General features: G+C 41.2%; 1 protein-coding gene across 5 annotated transcripts; it reads right to left on the minus strand.

Annotated features, from left to right (window-relative positions):
* Nucleotides 1-1,048: 1,048 nt before the first annotated feature.
* Nucleotides 1,049-20,785, minus strand: LOC132894140 (mitochondrial basic amino acids transporter). 5 transcript variants are annotated; one of them, XM_060933518.1, is made up of 6 exons: nucleotides 20,120-20,784; nucleotides 19,782-19,942; nucleotides 17,382-17,425; nucleotides 14,754-14,797; nucleotides 14,403-14,486; nucleotides 1,049-3,245 (listed from the first exon to the last, which is right to left on the minus strand). In XM_060933518.1, the coding sequence occupies exons 4-6, from the start codon at nucleotides 14,763-14,765 to the stop codon at nucleotides 2,487-2,489; spliced, it is 855 nt and encodes a 284-aa protein (XP_060789501.1). In that variant the 5' UTR covers nucleotides 14,766-14,797; nucleotides 17,382-17,425; nucleotides 19,782-19,942; nucleotides 20,120-20,784; the 3' UTR covers nucleotides 1,049-2,486. The 5 variants fall into 5 exon arrangements, with proteins under 5 accessions (XP_060789501.1, XP_060789499.1, XP_060789500.1 ...); XM_060933516.1 differs by having other exon boundaries at nucleotides 14,739-14,797; XM_060933517.1 differs by lacking the exon at nucleotides 19,782-19,942 and having other exon boundaries at nucleotides 14,739-14,797; nucleotides 20,120-20,162.
* Nucleotides 20,786-21,667: the final 882 nt, after the last annotated feature.

The following is a 21,667-nucleotide window of genomic DNA, read 5'->3' on the forward strand; positions in this document are numbered from 1 at the left end:
TTTCTCAGAGACTTAACTCAGACTTGTTCACAAAGAGAGGTCCATAAATGAGTGAGATTTGTTTGGCATGCTTGCTATTTGTTTTGGCTAGTTTCAGTTAAATCCTTGAAACTTATCTCTGTTTTTCATAAAGCTATCCTGTACAGTAATTTTCCATCACCCGTCAAAGCGATCCTATCACACTCCGCCAACTTGGCTTCCTGAAATCCCATCTTCCAATCATTTAAGCTACACAACACTCTTGAACCGTGGATATTTACTCATGTTTGTCCTTCAATAAACTGAGAAATATGTCTGAACTGCTGTGTCTACATCAGTGACTGTTGCTCCAGGATCTGTGAGGCAGAATCTCCGAGGCAGCAAAGGACTTGTATTTCTAGATAACTATCAGTTCAGCTTTCTTCAGTACAGACAAATCAAAACATATCAATAAGCATCCTGGGCGATCTGATCATCAGCGCTCAGCACTAAGTACAGGTGGGAACACGGTCAAATGTGACTTAATCAGTGAAGCCACATTCGGAGGTGGTCTGGGTCCCAGACAGCAACAAACAAAATCGACTGTGTCACTGCACTAGTCAGAAAACATGTAATAATTAAGCATGTGATGATGCATCACGCAACAGTACATCATGATACAAATTTATGATGATTCAATTTGATGAAATGATAAATGAATGGTGATTATTATCAGGCTGCGTATTCTCTTAGCTTTTAGCTGAAATTGTGTTGTTCAGACAGCAGAGAGTGTCTGTACAATAGTACGAATACACATAACTTCACTGTAGATGGAAGTAACACAGCTCTAATGCGCGAAAACGCACACAAAAATCTATGTGTGAAAAAGCTGCTGTGTGACTACAAATAGATTTAACACGAAATCAGAGCTCTCTTTTTATAGACTGCTGAAAGATAAAGAAAAGTCAAAACAAACGTTCAGAAACATTTATTAAGAAAAGGAATATTTGTTATTAACTATTTTTAATAAATGGAATATTTTAGTTAATTATTGATTATATTTTACTCCAACCTTTACAAACGTGGGTAAATAATTATTGTTGGTTATTAAGAAAATGAAAAAAAAAAGCTTTCATTTAACAAAAGGAATATTTAAGTTGATCATACACAGGAAAATAAATATTGCATTTTTTTTTAAATAAAATGTTCTTAATTTAACAACGTGAATCTAATCGCATTGTGAATTGGGTGAATCGTTACAGGCCCAGTAATCATTGTGAGATGGTTTGGAAACGGTGCAGAACGGTACAGCTCTCCACTGCCAGGCTAATGGATAAAGGCGACAGTATAACCGCAAAGACGAATTAAAATGCGATTCAAATGTTTGAAACAGCATGTAAAAGGTACACGAAAAGTTGCGTGGGACGTTTCTGGCTGAAAATAAATGCAGTGGAAGATTGAGGTAATAAATGTGCGTGATGGCCTTTCTCCGGCAGAAATCTATGAAATCCGATCGGCTGCTGGAGATGCCAGGTGGGCGTGAACAGCTGTGTGTCTCGGCTGTCCACTTGTGATCTGATCACCCAGGACTCATTTTAATGCCACAGTTTGCTGCGGTTGGTGTGGAAGAACTTGACTATCCTGGAACACTGACTGCACCCAAGGCCTCCTCACACAACATCAGTCCCTGATCTCACTAATGCTCTTGTAGTTGAACTGAATGAACACAAATCCCCACAGTCACACCCCAAAATCTAGTGGAAAGCCTTCCCAGGAAAGAAGAGAAGAGGAGAGAAGAGAAGAGTGGAGTTTGTTACAGAAGCAAAGGAGGAACCAACTTCATATTAATGCCAATGGTTTTACAATGAGATGTTCAACAAGCACATGTAGGTACGATGGTGAGGTGTCCACATACTTTTGGCCATATCGTGTATGAATAAACACTTCTTCAGCAAATTATAAAAAAGCTGCTGAAAATTTTTTTTTTTCCATTTCTGCTGAAGGATTTGTTGATGACAGAGTAAAAAAAATTTTGGACCCATATCCTTCTGTCTTTCTATGAAATGGAACACCCCCCCCCCCTTTTCAATCAATTGAATTCAGGTTAACCAGCATTAACCAGTTTGCTTGTTCACAAATTTCACCATACCATCCTGACTCAATCCAAATCCCTGGATTATAAAATGCATTCTAAGGACATTTAGTAAAAATAAAAGCCCCTGTAGCAGCATTAACCCTACCTCACTGTCGAGAAAAACTTAATAAAACATGCTTTGACTTTCTTTCAGAACCATGGGTCAACTTATTTAAAAATTTCCCACACACAGTGTTACAGTACTTCTTGTACATGAAACTTTGAAAGCTGGTGCAATTTTGCTGATGCTGTTTCTATTATAACTGCTAATAAGGGAACTAGACTTCCTGACAGGATATATATACAGAGGGAAAAATCTTCGAGGTTATTAAACAGGACTCTGTATAATAATGGCTCTGGGTGGAGAGCTCAAATCGGAGACCGGAGAATCCAGTCACAGGCTTGTTGTTTGGAGCTGTGTTTGCTGCATAGGTTGATGCTCAGGCTCACAGTCTGTCACATTGCCATCGTTTCGCATGTACATGAGGAACAGCGTCACTGTGGCAAACGTGGTGGCATTGACAGGGAAAGCCCTGAGAAGAGTAGAGGTTAGACCTCGAGTAAAAACCCTCCAGCCTTCCCTCTGCCAGCTCTGATGGACACAGTCCATAATTCCATTGTATTTATTAACGCCACCTACACCATCTGCCTGGAGGCGGGACTTTATAACGTCCACCGGATAGGTTGATAACCAGGAAGCTATCCCAGACATGCCCCCTGCGAAGAGCAGCTTGGGAATGATGTAGAGGTCATCAGCTTCACATCCCAGTGAGCGCGTCAGGATATCATAAGACAGGAAATACACTCCGAATCCTGGTGTCTCACGGATAATGGTGGTCAGCATGCCACGGTTGATGCCCCTAATGCCTTCTTTCTTGTGGATGCGAACTAAGCAGTCCAGTGAGTTCTTGTACATCTTCCTGGAAGACTTCTTCTCTCCTGTGCCCTGCATCTGCATGCGAGTCTTGGCCAGCTCCACTGGGCAACAGATGATGCTCTGGATAGCCCCAGCTGCAGCACCTGCCAGAAACTGGTTAAGAGGGGTATCTTTACCCAGCATGCGCATTGCGTTGCCCTGCACACCAAATACAATGGCATTGATGAAAGTTAGGCCCATCATTGGGGACCCAATACCCTTGTAGAGCCCAAGTATCTGTAAAAAAAAAAAAAAAAGAGAGCTATTAAACAAACAAGAAAATCAAGTGTGATGAACAAAAATAAAAAATATAACAGACCTACAAAAGTAAGCGTGATTGTTTCAGTGAACTGACCACCCATTAGACTTAGTCATTCTTAAATAAAAAAGGACATTCTCTTCAGCTATCATCACAACAGTTACAAATATATAGAGGATATTACACGGTTGCGTGACGATATGAAATTTATCTTCAAGTGCTGAACGTATTCATGAGTGAGTGAACGAGTGAAAATATTTTCAACATGAGAAGATAAACTTCATATCTTTGCGCTCCTGTGTAATGTTCTTTATATTATATGGACACATCCCCAAAAAAATTACACAATTTATCAGCTACTCTTCCTGGGGTCCACACGCAACATATAACACACAAGAAATCAACATACAAGGCAACAGATTTAAAAAAATAAAAAAAAAAGATAACTAAACCATCAGCACCCAAAACAAACATCAACACAAAACAAATAAAATTACAAAAAAAAAAGGATACCTAAGTAAATAAAAATAACATTTAATGATACATACAGTACTAGGATTCAGTGCTTACAGCCATGAGATGTTGCTTCACTTGTTTTTTAAACCTAACTTTATTCTGGATTTTTGAAATTTGATCTGGAAGCAAGTTCCATTCAGTCATAGCTCTACATAGTACTGTACGTTGTTTTGAGTTTGTCTTGATTGTTGGTATAGTGTAGTTGCCACTAGTGGCATGTCTAGTGGGATACGTATGCACATTAGAGCTAAGTGTGAGCTGTCTACTCAAACACTTAGGGTTATTTAGGCCGAATCCCATTTCACCCCTTGGACCAACCCCTTGGCCCTTCCCCTCCATTTTGCGCGTTCACGTGAAGGGGTAGGGGTATCCCAATCCCAGTTAACGCGGAGGGGTAGGGGAAGGGGTAGGGCTTCTGTACCCCTCCAAACGGAGATTTTCCTGGAGCTGACTCCGAACGAAGGGGTTTGAGTGATTTCCCACAATGCCATGCGGATTTCAGAAAGATGGCGGTTCCCGCGGCGAAAGATTGTCATAAATGTATTTTCTCCATTATTTACGTGTTTTAAGTTGTTATCCAGAGGAAACACGCCGCTTGATTCGCTTTCGAGCTGAGAATGAGCAGCGATTTCTGAAATCCAAGCTGCTGCTAAAAAGCTTTGGGAGTGAGTATTGTTTTCGGTTACTTGACTGCGTACGTTTTGTTCTGTTATTCTCGCTTTTATTGTTTACATGAGTGTTCTGACACCTCATTCTGTCGGATGTGGTGCACGAAGCGCCAAAGATATCCCATTCAGTGGTGTTAGTTAACAAATCACACCCTGCCAGCAGAGATTTCTGGTTCTGGCTCTGACTGTAGCGGCTGGTCGCAGCCAATGACGCATTTGGTCGCGTTTTGCTAACGTAAACGCTGACGGAGGTACGCGATGACGTATGCGATCGTTGAAGGGCTATCCCAATACGTAGGGGTTGAATTTCAAGCCCTATCCCTTGTAGCTCAGTTTCGAGGGGAAGGGCCAAGGGGAAGGGGGAGGGGTAGAAATTAGAATTGGGATTGGGCCTTAATGTATTAATGTTTTTAATGAAAGAAATAAGTGATGCTCTCAACCTTACATCAACTTTCATCCAAGAAAGTTGGTCATGCATGTTATTTATGCTGGCTCTCGGTGTGCATTTAAGGGCAAGCCTAGCTGCTCTGTTTTGTACCCGTTGCAGCTTCCCTAGATTCATTTTTGTGGTACCTGACCAGACCACTGAGCAGTAATCTAGGTGTGACAGTACAAGGGTCTGCAGGACCTGTTTGATCAGGTGAGGTGTTAGAAAAGAGGAGCATCTTTTGACTACAGATATGTTCCTCCCCATCTTTTGCGCCAGTACATCTATATGTCTTGACCATGATAATTTACAGTCTAAAGTTACCCCCGGCGGCATGGTGGTGTAGTGGTTAGCGCTGTCGCCTCACAGCAAGAAGGTCTGGGTTCGAGCCCCGTGGCCGGCGAGGGCCTTTCTGTGTGGAGTTTGCATGTTCTCCCCGTGTCCGCGTGGGTTTCCTCCGGGTGCTCCGGTTTCCCCCACAGTCCAAAGACATGCAGGTTAGGTTAACTGGTGACTCTAAATTGACCGTAGGTGTGAGTGTGAATGGTTGTCTGGGTCTATGTGTCAGCCCTGTGATGACCTGGCGACTTGTCCAGGGTGTACCCCGTCTTTCGCCCGCAGTTAGCTGGGATAGGCTCCAGCTTGCCTGCGACCCTGTAGAACAGGATAAAGCGGCTAGAGATAATGAGATGAGATGAGTTACCCCCAGAAGCTTTATTTCCTGTACTTGCTCAATAGCAACATTGTTCATTACCAGATTCAGCTGTGGTTTAGAACTTAATGAGTGTTTTGTTCCAAATACAATACTCTTGGTTTTAGATAAGTTCAGGACAAGTTTGTTATCAGAGACCCATTTGAATACCATCTGCAGCTCTTTGTTGAGGGCTGAGGTGATTTCGTCAACTGTTCGTGCGGACATACAGAGTGTTGAATCATCTGCATACATAGACACACAAGCTTTTTTACAAACAAGTGGGAGATCATTTGTAAAAATTGAGAAGAGCAGTGGCCCTAGTGAAGAACCCTGTGGAATTCCACACTGTATGTGTCTTGCATTTGAGAAGCTTCCGTTAAAGAGAACCTTCTGTGTCCTATTAGTTAAGTAACTCTCAATCCATGCTACGGCCGATGGAGTAAAGCCATAACACTTAAGTTTTTTCAATAGTAAACTATGATCAATGACATCAAAGGCAGCACTAAAGTCTAATAGTACTACTCCTACAATATTCTGTTGAGCAATGTCTTTTAACCAATCATTTGTCATTTGCGTGAGTGCTGTGGAAGTCGAGTGTCCTTCCCTATAAGCATGCTGGTAGTTGCTTGTCAAGTTGTTCAGTGAGAAATAGCATTGTATCTGATTAAACACAATTTTTTCCAACAGTTTGCTTAAAACAGGTAACAAGCTGGTTGGTCGGCTGTTTGAGCCAGTAAAGGCAGCACAAGTATTTTTAGGTAGAGGGATTACCTTAGCCTCTTTCCAGATTTGAGGGCACATACACTGTAAAAAAAGAATAGTTGAGAATACTTGAAATTTCAAGGCAACAGTCTGCATTAAGAATTTTATGTTTTGCCAATGATGTGCCCATGATAATCCAAACTATGATAAAACTGTTATCTTTATTAAGAATTCTTAATTAAGTCAATTTTCAATTCCTCATTCTGCCAACATAGATTTCTCTTTTTGCTGAACAGTGGCATTCACAGTAGTACAAAGAGGCAATTGAGGTTATCAGACTTTTTTGGGGGGCTTTTTTCACCTTTATTCGGATAGGACAGTGTAGAGACAGGAAATGAGCGGGACGGGGAGGGATCGGGAAATGACCTTGGGTCGGAATCGAACCTGGGTCCCCGGATTTATGGTATGGCGCCTTATCCACCTGAGCCACACCATGGGCTTTAAAAATTTTTGTAATTGTGTAGAACAATGAAAAAAGGCATGTATAAATTGTGATAACCTCAGGGGCGTCATGGCTCAGGTGGATAAGGCGCCATACCATAAAGCCGGGTTCGGTTCCGACCCGAGGTCATTTCCTGATCCCTCCGCTCATTTCCTGTCTCTATGCTGTCCTATCCAAATAGAGGTGAAAAAAGCCCCCCAAAAATTGTGATTGCCTTTTTGCACTACTGTGAATGCCACTGTTCAGCAAAAAGAGAAATCTATGTTGGCAGAATGAGGAATTGAAAATTGACTTAATTAAGAATTCTTAATAAAGATAACAGTTTTATCATAGTTTGGATTATCATGGGCACATCGTTGGCAAAACATAAAATTCTTAATGCAGACGGTTGCCTTGAAATTTCAAGTATTCTCAACTATTTTTTTTTACAGTGTATTACAGTCAAGACTAAGATTAAAAAAATGTAGCATATGGGAGTGGCAATATAATCCGCTACGATCTTCAATAGCTTTCCATCCAGGTTATCAATACCTGGAGGTTTCTCATTATTGATAGACAATAATAGTTTTTTTTTTACTTCTTCTATAGTCACTTTACGGAATTCAAAAGAGCAGTTCTTGTCATACATTATTTTATCTTGTATACATGAATACAGTGGCTCATTGTGTGGTATTGGCATTTCCTGTCTAAGTTTACAGACTTTGCTTATAAAATAATCATTAAAATAATTGCCAATATCTACAGGTTTAGTTATAAAAGACCCTCCCACTTCAATGAAAGATGGAGTCGGGCTGCTCTTTCTGCCCATGATGTCATTTAGAGTGCTCCATAACTTCTTTCCATCATGTTTTATATTGGTTATCCTTGATTCATAATACAATTTCTTCTTCTTTTTGTTCAATTTGGTAACACAGTTCCTTAATTTACGATATGCTTACCAATCAGATATGCAGCCCGACTTTTTTGCCACTTCTTTTGCATTACCTCTATGAGCCATGCATTCTTTTAATTCATCGTCAACCCAGGGAGCCCTAATAGCTCTAACAGTTAGCCTCTTGACAGGTGCATGTTTATCCATGACTGGAACCAACAATTCAGTAAAAACATTAAGCGCAGTATCTAGGTCTCTCTGTTTACTGACATCAGACCAACAAATCTTTCTAACATCATCCACATATAAGTCACAACAGAAACCCCTGTACGATCTTTTATATACAATTTTTGGCCCAGCCTTTGGAACTTTCGCCTTCCTAGATATGCCCACTAAATTATGATCACTAAAACCAATGGAAACAGATATGGCTTTCGAGCAGACTTCAACAGCATTGGTGTAAATGTGATCAATACATGTGGATGACACAGTTCCTATTTTGTTAGTGAACACCCTAGTTGGTTGGTTGATAACCTGAACCAGATTGCAGACACCAGTGGTACTAAGGATTTTCTTTTTCAGAGGACAACTTGATGCCAGAAAATCTATGTTTAAGTCTCCCAATACATAAATTTCTCTATTTTCATCACATGCTCTTTCAAACATTTCACATAAATTATCAAGATACTGATTGCTAGAGCTTGGTGGCCTATAACAGCCTCCTATCAGTATAGGTTTTAGGTGGGGTAAGTGAACCTGTAACCATAGCATTTCAACATCACATAACATCGAATCCCTTCTGATCTTAACAGGAATGTGGTTCTGAATGTACTACTGTGTACTGAATCTACTCCTCCCCCATATATGTCCCTGTCCTTTCTATAAATCCTTGTATATCCTTGTATCTCCACTGTAGCATCATCAAATGTATTATCTAAATGAGTTTCAGAGATAGCTAAAATATGGATTTTCTCAGTTGTTAACAGGTTATCAATATCCTGAACTTTGTTTCTTAAGCTACATGAGCTATTTTTAGCCCTTTCTTTGGAAATATTGACATTCGACATAGTGAAGAAAGACTAGTATACAGTTCAGAGTTTATGTACATGCCCACTGAAGTTACAAACCCATATTCTTGGCTGATCCCATATTCTTGGCACCCTCCTATAGTTCCTTGGGATGGAGGGTGGACAATGATGGTACGTTCATGTGCTATGGGAATTATGGTAAATACCAAACGCCGACATGGAAAGCACACATGAACGCCCCCTCTTGTGGTATTTTCCACTGGGCAACTCGTAGAAAATTTTGATACACGAGTTGCCGAGATGAGATGAACTTTAACCTTTTCAACATGGCGGCGAGCGGTACAAGACTAGCTTATGAACCAAGAAAGAAGTGGTTTTCACCTACGGAAAGCTGACTCTCACCTTTTAAACGAGTCATGTTATGTATATTATATTATTATAATATGTATATTATAGCCTAATACAAAATATTCTGTGGCTGTCCAAAGAACGCCAACAATGATCTAGATACTAGCTACACTCATTGTGGCTACAGCCAAATTTCCAAAAACTGCGTGGCATTCAATGTGTTAAGAAAATCTCTACTTGTCATGATCAGGAAATATTCAGCATTATTTACCTTTTGACTTTTGATAACTCATATTCCTGCTGCAGCTGATGAACAAGGCAATCTATAATTGTTTTAGCCAAATAACAGGCCTGATTCTGAATCTGGTCCACCATCTTTAATTTGTCAACAACAACAAAAGCATGTGAACACAACACACTGGTAAATACCACTTCCCAACTGGAAAATATCATCTTCCCATAGCACATGAACGCAGCATGAGTCTATCATAGCGGATGTAGGCGATATTTCCCTTTAATCTTTCAGTTTTCATGATTGGGATGAGTTCCTTTCGTTTCAGTCTTACAGCTTCAGTATAGTCCTCATTAAGATAAATGTTCGTGCCTCTCAGCTTATTTGCTCTTGCCATCACAGCCTCCTTGTCCTTCCATCTTAAAAACTTGACGACAATCGGTCTGTCGTTCTCCTTCTTTAGTCGGATCTCCCATCCGGTGGGCACGCTCCACCTCAATCCATTCCTCGTCCATTTCCAACTTTCCAGCTAGAGTTCGGCGAACCTTGTTCTCTGTTTCCTCCCAGCTCTCACGTTTAGACTCCGGAATGCCATCGATAATTATGTTGTTCCTTTTAGACTGCGCCTCGAGATAGTCAACTTTACCATCAAGTGATATTGCAGATTCGCATACCATGTTTATGTCTCTGCGTGCATCTTTGCACACTGTTGCAATCTCATCACTGTCCTTTTTCTGATTATCCACCTGCATTTGTGTGTAATCCAGGCTCTGTTTGTATTCTGTGAAGTCTTTTACAAGGTCATCAACTCGCTTGTTTATTATCTCCATAAATACTTGTAGGAACGTTTTAAAGTTATTTTCCTGGAGATCCATCATGTCTTTAAAGAAAACTTTCTGCTGTTCTAACATTTCTGTTAGGACATTAACAGTAACGTATTCCTCATCAGTAGAGAACTCTTTCGCAGATTTTTTCGGAGGCATGTTCCGGAAGTGACGTCAAGAGGTGGTCGAACAAAGCCTGAATGAGGGCGTTTTTCAGTTTGTTCTTCCCTGGATATTTGAACTGTGGATCCTGTGAAATTAAAGCACTTTTGAGAAAAGGCGGGAGGATGATATCACAGGAAACTGGCGTCACTGTCATCGCTGATGTCTCATATCTCACTTGAACTTCATGGCTGTTTTCCCAATGAAAGTGTCCTTTGCATGCCCTAGTCCAGCTTCTTCAAGCCATTCACAAACTTGTGACACTGACCATAAATGCGCCATACCGAAAGGTTAATATGTTAATAAAATCTTCTGGCAGCTTCCACAAAATCTGACCTCCTCCAGCAGAAATTCAGGCGAAAAGGCCGAGTGGAGGGAACGTTCATCGGAGTGAAATATTAGGAATTATTATCCATACAGGACACTTTTTTGATGGAATAAAAACATGTATTCTATTACCTTCTAGTGGGTTTCATTCATTTGGTTTGATAGCATGCAATATTGTTAGCATATTGCTTATCCTACATGTATTACGCCACTCTACCCAGAGGAGAATGAGCGTTGAATATGGTTTACAATACTGCATGGTTGTCAAGACAACACATTGGAGTGCGAATATCCAATGAGAAACTTTTCTGCTGAGCATGCGCACAACCATTTCTTTGTCTACTGGAAAAGAGAATAGAAAAGACTAATCCAGTGCTTGTTAGGACTGGGACTGTTTTGGCCTCTAGAGGCCGCTGTTATGTTTATCTTGTCATGTTTGTTTTGGCCTCTAGAGGCCGCCACTGTGTTTTGTGTTTGTCTTGATTGCCTGTTTCCTGCCCCGCCCTGTTCCTTAATTAGTTTGTGTATTGAGGTTTTTCACCTGACGTCACAGGGTCACGTGACGCCCCGGTGTCCGCCATTTTGAAGGTCAAGCTAGCTAATGTCAACAACATCATAGCTGGTATGTTACTGTAGCAATGTTTACGTTCAGTCATTTGGATGACTGTTAAAACCTTTCAGTCTCAAGTTTTTCCTTTACTGTATTTACTAGTTTATGTAATTATGATCCGGCAGCTATTTACACCGGATCCAGTGTAAATAGCTGCCGGAACGCGCTCCGGCTTGCTCCCCCTCAAATTAAGCAGCGCTCCGGCTTGCTCCTGGAGTGCTCCGGATTAAGCAGCGCGCTCCGGCTTGCTCCCGGAGTGCTCCGGCCGAGGTTCCGGAGCGCGCTCCGGCTTGCTCCCGGAGTGCTCCGGCCGAGGTTCCGGAGCGCACTCCGGCTTGCTCCCCCTCAAATTAAGCAGCGCGCTCCGGCTTGCTCCCGGAGTGCTCCGGGAGCAAGCCGGAGCGCGCTGTTTAATTTGAGGGAGAGCAAGCCAGAGCGCGCTCCGGCAGCTATTTACACTGGATCCGGTGTAAATAGCTGCCGGATCATAATTACAGTAAACTAGTAAATACAGTAAAGGAAAAACTTGAGACTGAAAGGTTTTAACAGTCATCCAAATGACTGAACGTAAACATTGCTACAGTAACATACCAGCTATGATGTTGTTGACATTAGCTAGTGCTAACAGCTAGTTGCTAGTAAACTGCTACAACACAGACACCGACCCTAATAATACAGTTCTTGGTCATTGCCTGGTAACAGCAAATTTATAACGGGCCATGTCTCAACAGACTAAGAAGTTATTTCAATGACATTTAATAACATTTTGTTTATCCTGAGGACCGAAAGTAAATGAAAATGTGAACAAACCTTAGCTGTAATAAGATGGCGACCACCGGCTCCAGGGACGACCTGCTGATGTAGGCATGTTACCCAGCCTGACACAAAATATTTGTAGGTATCCAAACTCTTATACGCTTTCAGATCAATACCTGTATGTGGCGATGGGTTTTTAACGACATAGGTATACAGATCCTGTGGGCCGAAGTCAGGTAAAGACGAGGGCTTCGTGTACTTCCGTACGTCAGTGAACAATCCTGGTGGAAGCAGGTAAACGTCGTTCTCTAAGCCTGCTAACCTCAATTTTTGCAAATACCTCTCCCTCTGCTCGCCCTGTAAATGCCCTACGTCGCTGGATAGTGAAGGTGTTTTCTGCATCTCGCTCCTTTTTCTTTTATGTTTTTCGTTTGTCGCCTTCCTCGCATTCAAACTGATTCGAGCCGTGACGTCCAAAATGGCAGCCTCACATGACTTGGTCACGTGGGTGAAAAACCTCAATAAATACCCCTCTGTTTGTTCCCTTGTCAGGGAGTCTTTATGCTATGCTGTCTTGTGCTAGGTTCCTCTGGCTCACGTATCTTGCCTGTGCCCTTGTGTTTTTGATATTTTTGCTTTCTTTGGACTTTGTACCTTTTTGATCTTCTAAGCGTTCAGCATTTTGCCTTTCCTTTTGTTTTTGGACATTTAACCTTTGGATATTTTTATTTTGGTTTATCCAAAATGGAGCTTTTGGATTTTCTTTTTGTTTTTTCCATTGGATTGTATATAGTGTAAATAAACTTTTTTTTTGATACTCTACTTTCGCCTCACGCCTCTGCACTTGAGTCATCCCCCTGGTGGCCTAGTAGGGGTTTGCTGGATTATCACACCAACGACCTGGGTTCGAATCCCAGCAAAACCCTAACAGTGCTACTGCTAGGATTAGCTATGATTAAACACTAAATAAATAAACTGAAACTAAAGACGTGCTGAACACCCGACAGGCTACCAAAACTTCATTAGATATTCTTCATGCACATTTACAAGAGAAAAACATACCAACAGACAACGAAAAGCTGGAAAAGAGACACGTCGGTGATGTAAAATTTCCGTGCTTGTGAGCAACTGTGACAATTTGTAAACAAACATGGCTGCCAGGTTTGCTTCTTTAAATACGGAAGATTTTAAGAGAATTTTGGCTGCCAGCTCACTTCGTTGTGTGTAGTTGTTGATGTTGATTTTAAAAGTAACTAAGTAAATTACACACAGAAATGTAATTTATAATAAATGTAAATATCATTAAGTCTGAGTGAAAAATACTGTGATGAGTGTGCGTGGAGTGTGCGTGGAGACAGAAATCTTAGTTTCTTGGTCGTTAGCCCACGCTACTTGCTCTCAGTATCACTGGCTTGACTGCTTTTATTAGCATTCACTAACACTACTGATAAACACTACACCGGCTGGAAGGTGGGAATGCTGATATGAAGAGAGTGTGTATGTATCATAATAATAATATTGGCTGGCTTTTTTTCATGGTCTGTCAGATATATTCTATTCATTCGTTTTCAGCTCGTTCAATATCATACTAGCTGAATGGAATATATCTGATATACCATGCAACGCCAGCCAATATTATTTAAATATGTCACTCAGATCTGTGATGTATTTCATATGAAAAATGCGAGTTTTTCAACACGAGAAGATAAACTTCATATCTCCAAGCCAACATGTGATTTTCTTTTTATTATATTGACACATCCACAAACAAAAAGTACCCAAATTTATCAAAATAATTAATTGATTTCCTCACGAATGACATATAGAGATTTATGTCAAGGTTTTGGTTCTCCATGTCTCAGATGGAGCTTGTATGAAAAATACGAGTGGCATATTTCCCAGTAAAACACTCCTGTCCATATAATAAATAATACTATGGACAGCATACATTATAAAATCTTAACATGCAACTTCTTTAAAATAAAATAAATAGAGACAGTTTTGAACAACTCGCACAAATAGTCCCAATGAACACAATTCAACGTGACCGCTCGTCGGCCACTGTTAGCCGCATGGTTGTTTCTCCCTGTTAAATCAGCTGAACAAACCACTAAAATATTGATTTGATGGCGCAGTTCTTTATTATCTACATTTAATTCCCACATATTCCTCAAGCACTCCTCGGCATGTTCATCCTGGACAGCGAACAAGATAGCACGACACCAGAGCTTAATTTAGCTCTGTATCCATGTAAAGCTTGCTAACCCCAGGTTCTAATATATCAGTTTTAGCACTGTGGAATCCTTCACTGCCAAATTCAGACCTCGCTGCGACAAGAAGCCAATATTTATCTCTCATTTATAGCATTACTGAGATCTAATATCAAAAAGTTGAACGGGTGCATCTGATTATTTTATAGCTCTCTCATTTAATACCAAAGACCAAAAATAAATGAGGGTCATACTCACAGATTCTTGATGAACTATAGACTGGAAGCAATGGTACGTTCCGCGATACAGGGGCTTGTCCACGCTTTGCACCTGAAGTCTCACCTGAAAGTTGGATTTCCACAATTATAACCAGCCCTTAAGAGCAAATGTCACGTCCTACACACTTGCAACACAAACATGAGCAACAATTAAACACAGTATGAAATTTAACAGTCTGAACTGCAGTGTAGTGAATAAAACTAGGGATTTGAGAGTGCTGTGTCGTAGCTGAGGGAAGCTGTAATGAAAATAAATCAAATCAAATCAGTGAAAACCCAAAACACGCCATGTTCGAATGGAAATAAAGAAATTCACCTTGACTGTACTTACTAGGTTACCCATCCGTGCAGGGGTTGTAAATCCCTCACCCTCATCTACAACAAATAACACTTATGCCGTGAAAGACAGCCCCTGTAGCAGGGTTTAAAATGAACACAGGAAAAAAGCAGGACAGCGGCTATGAAACACATTCGATCTCAGAGCTCTGAACCCACTCTGTGTGGCGGTTACAATCTACAAGAAGTCGTTTCATTATAAAGTTATTATCATTATCTTTGAAATCCATAATACTGACCTAACATCTTTATAAATAGTTTTAAATTAATATTAATTATATATTTCCCCAGCATTTCACTCAATGTACAACCCTAATTCCAAAAAAGTTGTGACGCTGTGTAAAACATAAATAACAAGTGTTGCCAGGCAAAACAAACCTCGCCAGGTAGCACTTATGATGAAGGAAGATACTGCGAATAAAACAGGTACCCTATGGGTACATGTGGCTACTGCTTATAAATAAAATTGTTTTCTGATCCCGTGTCCATACAGTAAACATAGCTAGCATATATATTTACTATATGAGGCAGTAGCCACAAAAATGAAGCGTAATCCAAAAATTAACAATTTAAAAATCACAGAAGTAAAATATACCAAGTGTCTATACTTTATATTATTCTACTCTTACCTCTTACAGTTTTCGAAACTGTAACCTCCAAACCGAGGCTGACATACACACGCTGTCGCCAGGACCGAAACTCTTATTTCCCGGAAATGGCCCAGCGCTAGAGCTCAGTGGAATGCACTTTCCCTCTGTAATAAGCATAAACATGTCTGAAACCGATTTCTTTAGTCTAGTTCATTTATTTCGAATGGTGAACCGAATTGTATACACTCACTGGCCATTTTAATCGGAATATGTGTATGCGCAGTGCCATTCTGGTGATCCGCATGCGCACAGTGCGCGATTGTCATACTCTTACATATGAAAATCAAAAGTAGAAATTCTTTTTGGAAATCCAGGACACCATGTGGGGTGGCACGGTGGTGTAGTGGTTAGCGATGTCGCCTCACAGCAAGAAGGTCTGGGTTCGAGCCCTGTGGCCGGCGAGGGCCTTTCTGTGCGGAGTTTGCGTGTTGTCCGCATGGGTTTCCTCTGGGTGCTCCGGTTTCCCCCACAGTCCAAAGACATGCAGGTTAGGTTAACTGGTGACTCTAAATTAACCGTAGGTGTGAATGGTTGTCTGTGTCTATGTGTCAGCCCTGTAATGACCTGGCGACTTGTCCAGGGTGTACCCCACCTTTCGCCCGTAGTCAGCTGGGATAGGCTCCAGCTTGCCTGCAACCCTGTAGAGCAGGATAAAGCGGCTAGAGATGATGAGATGAGATGAGTTCAAAGACCAGCATCCATGATGGTATGAGGGTGCATTAGTGCACATCATATGGGTAGCTTGTATATCTGGGAAGGCATCATTAATGCTGAATGATATATACACATTTCAGAGCAATATGCTCTGAAATGTGTATATATCATTCAGACAAAATCTTTTTCAGGGAAGGCTGTCCTTCTTTCAGCAAGACAATGCCAAACCGCTTTCTGCACGTATTAAAACTGCATGGCTCTGTAGTAAAAGAGTCCAGGTGCTAAACTGGCCTGCATGCAGTCCAGACCTGCCTCCCATTTAAAACACTTGGTGCATTATGAAGCAGAAAATACGATAAAGGAGACCCTGAACTGTTGAGCAATTGAAATTGTATATCAGGCAAGAATGAGACAAGATGTCTTTTTCAAAACTACAGCAATGGGTCTCCTCTGTTCCCAAACATTTACACAGTGTTGTTAAAAGTAAAGGCGATCCAACACAGTGGTAAACATGCCCCTGTCCCAACTTTTCTGAAACGTGTTACTGACATCAAATTCAAAATGAGCATATATTTTTCAAAAACAATAAAATTTCTCAGTTTCAACGTTTGATTTGTTGCCATTGTACTATTTTCAATGAAACAGGGTTTCCATGATTTGCAAATTATCGCATTCTGTTTTTATTTACAGTTTACACTGCGTCCCAAATTTGTTGGAATTGGAGTTGTATATGCATACATGGAATCACAGGACAGATGAAAGGATCAGTGTCACCAAGTTCTTATCAATATCCTGAACTTTTGTTTGATTGACATGATCCTACAATTAAGGAAAGATCATTCTTAACATTCCAAGATCAAGATTGTAATAATAACATTAACCGTGCCTTAAAAAGGACAAACATACACCTGTGTACTGCACTCCGAGTCAAAGCTGGGATTCTTTCACATGTGTGTATACATTCACCTTACTGTGAGAAGGTTCATGTATCAGTGAGAGGTTTCAAAACAGTGAGAAGAGATCAGGTTAACTAGTGTGGGCTTGGAACAAACAATACATAACTGCTAGACCAAACCAGTGCGGAGCCACAACATGAAGAAAGCTCAGATAGTGCATGCTCGCAAGTCTCACACACATACACTCAAGCCAACCTGTGTGATGGATAGTTTTTTAACAGAAACCCACAAGAACTATGTTGTCCTAGTTTCAATACACAGTTATGAACGCAGTATTTTCTTGTTACAGACTCATTCTGGAGTTTCGTTCACTCCACTACGGCATATAAACATGATGATTGGTTTAGAAAAAGATGAACCCACCTTAACAGTATCAAAAGGATGTCCAACCAACACACCAGCAGCACCTGTAATAAATGAAGACTTCAGCACGGAGAAACAGGCTTTTGTTGCCAAATATTCTGCCTTTGTAAAGAAAAAAGAGAAGCACTGAGTATTGTCAGCTAACCTATTCATGAGATGATGTTTGTTTGATACTTCCTATTTTTCTCTCTAGTGTGTTCACCTGCTCAGTCCCACCCACAGCCACCAACCAGAGAGAGTGAAGGCTGACACATGAAGCCAACCAACAGTATTTTTTTTTTCAAACTGTTCATGTTTGTTTCAAACAAATATTCATGCTGAGAGAAAAGTGCTATCTGCCCTCTTCCATATACTTGAGCTGAGAGATGCCCACAGTAAGCCATTCCTCTCAAAAGACCAATGCCAATTTTACTCCCTTGGCTCCCAGCTACACATGACTGTCGCATTGTTGGGATTCAAACCCATGATCTCCTGATGATAGGCTGCATGCTTGTCTGTTGCACCAATCAGAGGCCTGATGGTTATTTTTACTGGGTCAGTGAGCAATTTTTTTTTTTGAAGTCCTTAAAACACAACTGCGAATGGTCTCGGTTTCCATTGAGAGATTTGTAATTAAAGCTGGGTTTTCGCCATCAAACCCGTGACGATGGATCTCCAGGACCAGATAAGTGATTCTGATGTGACTTAAAAGGATTTCAGTAGTTTTTAGATTGCATCCATGTGTATTATCCACTGAAGAACAGGTGAGTCTTGGGCACGGTATGTACAAGCTTTACAATATCCATGCGGGATGATCCACAGCATACCAGAGTTACAGCACGCCATGGAAAGCTAGCTGTAAAATAATACGCTTATAAACTTGACTAGAATATCCAAATGCTGGTGTGCTGTTTGTGTGTGTGCACAACTTGCTGCATGATTCCAGGACTCTGGTGTCCTTTGGTCACACAAACAAGTGTGTGTGTGTGTGTGTGGCAATTTGTTTATCTGTAATTGCTTATTAGGCAAGCTGGAGCCTATCCCAGCTGACCTATAGCGAGAAGCAGGATACACCTTGGACAAGTCGCCAGTACAAGCCGACTTTACACAGCAGAGTAGGCAGCTAAAAGGACAGCCGTTTTGATTCGCTGGCTAAAGATCAGAAGATGGGAAGAGACAGATGTGTGAATCAGTTTACTGAGAAACGTCAAGATTTTCACACACCAGTTCCCTTTGTAGTCTAATCTACAGTTTACTTATACAGTACCAGTCAAAAGTTTGGAAACACCTTCAAATTCGATGTTTTTTCTTTATTTTAATGAACTAAAAGACACTTCGTGTCTTAAAGTAATGACTGTTATTTCTCTTTACTTAGTTGAGTGGTTCTTGACATAATATGGATCACACACACACACACACACACACGTTCATTAACACACTGAACTCAGGGACTGCACATTTCACTTTACCTCGCTCATTTGCACTATTCCGCCCTACCTCACCTTAACAGCTATTAGTTTATTGTTTATACTGCTTATTTCATGTTTACCTGCTATACCTCAAGTGCCCTTGACTGTTTATTTGCTCCGATTTATATGTGTGTGTGTGTGTGTGTGTGTGTGTATATATATATGAGTGTTTAGTCTATGTCTAGTTCTTATCTAGAGTGTTTATACTGTTTGTATTGTTTATTTCAATTATTCTATTTTTATTTATTGCATTGCCTGTTTGCACCGTGGGTCAGAGAGGACTGTAATTTCATCTGTGCTGTATGTCGAGCATGTACAGCATATTTGACAGTAAAGTTGACTTGACTTGACTTACTACAGTTGTCGAACAGGGCTATTTACTGTATTTTTATTATTTACTCTTTACTGGTTGATGGTGTCAAATGCATTAAGAAGGCAAGAAATTCCATTTTTGACAAGGCACACCTGTTAATTGAGAAGCATTCCAGGTGACGACCTCATGAAGCTGGTTCAGATAATGCCAATAGTGTGCAAAGCTGTTATCAAGGTAAATAGTGACGACTTTGAAGGATCTAAAGGATGAGACATGTTGGGGTTTTTTTAACACTTTTTTGTGTACCATATAATTCCATATGTTATTTCATAGTTTTGATGAGTTCAGTATTGTTCAACAATGTAGGAAAAAAAAATAAAAACATCGAATTTGAAGGTGTTTCCAAACTTTTGACTAGGACTGTATATAAAATATGATGATGTTCATGATAGTGCTTATTAAATCCATCTACAAGTACAGGATCAGAAGATTAAGAGTGTGTGTGTGTGTGTGTGTGTGTGTGTGTGTGTGTGTGTGTGAGAGAGAGAGAGAGAGACACTGCTCAAATGCTGTCATGTTGTAAAAATAGCTTGTCCTGAAAGAGATGAGCCAAGACCTCCAATGATATGTGGAACAGACCTGAGGGAGAAATTCAGGGTTGTGGCAAACTTGGATGTTTTACATGAAAATAAAGAAACAGACTTGACTTCAGTGATTCACTTTGGTAGTTTTAGATGTACAGTACAAATCCACATTTCAGCTTTGTAGTTGAAGAATAACTTCCATCAGTAAGAACAGCCCTATTAAAACAAACAATAGTAGTAATAGAGATGTCTGGTTATTACATTATTATTATTATTATTATTATTATTATTATTATTAAAACAACAGTGCAGGTGAAATGGAAAATAACTGAGCAGGCCACTCCACTGCCCTCCTGTTTGTGCTTGTCTCTTCTGGATATTATTAACACTTACCTCCAATACATCCTGCTGCAAAGTCCAAAGCCATTCCTTAATATCACCTCTAAGTGACTGAAAAATGACGATTTTTATGCCTAAATCTTGGTTAGGGGCTCCGAAAGCCGGCAGTGAGCCGCCCTGAGGCTGTGACTGGAACCCGGAGCTGGGTGAAGATGTATCAGGCGGCGTGGCCAATCAGCCCGCGTCCTCTCTCTAAACTTTCTGTAAACTTGCGTAAAGTGTCTGTTTACGAGTTGTAGTTTATACTCAGCGTTCACTGCACAACCCAAAGGTGCTCGAAGCTGCGTTTCATGCCCGTCTCAAGTAACAGTCTGAGGTCTATTCCGGCACTTTCTGAATGGAGCTCACAGAGTCCCGAACCGAGTCCATATTTAAGGAAGAGTCTGGGCCAATAGACTCGCGCGAACATGGACAACACCCCTACTGCCCACTGGCTCGCGTGCCCGTGGGTGCGTCTCAATCCGACTCAAACGATTTCGACTATGCTTTCGCATACAGCGCAGAACTGATCCGTGGGGTTTACTGTCCGGTCAGACTGCAGTCGCATGTGAAAATAACGGATATGCATCGGAATTAGGACCACATATCCAAGCGGCCTGGGTCCATGTGAAAAAAATCGGATCTGTGTCGTTCAGATTGTCAATAACAAATCGGATACGGGTGGTTCTCCACAGGGGCGCAGATACGTTTTTTGAACTGGGGGGGGAGACAAAGCTACCAGCAAACCAACCCCAACTCCACCCCCAACATGTGTTGTGCGAGGAATATACTCTGATGCCCTTAAAACTGCCTTCTGAGCACTGTATCTACAGGCTACCACCGAAAGAAGGAGGCTACCAGAAAGGCATCTCTACTCCGTACGATTTAACTTTCACTACGACATTACTTTGAACAGACTATCAAAAAATTGCAAGGTGATATGATAAAGTAAGGCACAGTTTACTTACAGTCATTGTTTTTTGAAAAAACGATGCAATCGTTTTCTGCCTTTTCGGTTTGGCACCCTTCATCATGCCATGTTGGGGTCCTGAACTAGGAGCTGTCCCCGATATGCCTGTCAAACTTGTTGTGGGTAACCATAGCAACCAAGCTCGAGCTCGCAACCTGTGCAGTCTGCGCAGCTCAACCAACCGAATATCAGTCTTTTGGCCCTTTTCCACTACCCTTTTTCAGCTCACTTCAGCTCGCTTCAGCTCACTTCAGCCCGACACGGCTCGCATTTCAACTACCAAAAACCAGCACGACTCAGCTCGTTTCAGCCCTGCTTAGCCCCTAAAACTCGCACCGTTTTGGAGTGGGGCTGAAGCGAGCCAAAGCGAGCCGAGTGAGGCTGGGGGCGTGAGCAGACACTCTCCTGTGCACTGATTGGTGAGGAGGAGTGTCCTCACATGCCCACACACGCCCCGCGAGCGCGCTGGGATCTGTAAACACCGCAAACCCGGAAGGAGAAGAATTACGAATTACGAGAATTTCTGAAGCCTTATGCGCCTCGCCTCATCTATACGCTCTTGCCAGTATCTGTCCGCGTTGTCGGTGACAACA

Source organism: Neoarius graeffei, chromosome 11 (assembly GCF_027579695.1).
Source record: "Neoarius graeffei isolate fNeoGra1 chromosome 11, fNeoGra1.pri, whole genome shotgun sequence".
Taxonomy (NCBI): domain Eukaryota; kingdom Metazoa; phylum Chordata; class Actinopteri; order Siluriformes; family Ariidae; genus Neoarius; species Neoarius graeffei.

Excerpts from the sequence above, each read along its gene's own strand:
- LOC132894140 (XM_060933514.1), bottom strand. The coding sequence starts at position 17,534 with ATGAATAGGTTAGCTGACAATACTCAGTGCTTCTCTTTTTTCTTTACA. Across the intron at positions 14,487-17,381 it reads ATCCTTTTGATACTGTTAAG|GTGAGACTTCAGGTGCAAAG; the intron begins GTGGGTTCATCT and ends TCCAACTTTCAG. Across the intron at positions 3,246-14,402 it reads CTATAGTTCATCAAGAATCT|ATACTTGGGCTCTACAAGGG; the intron begins GTGAGTATGACC and ends TTTTTTTTACAG.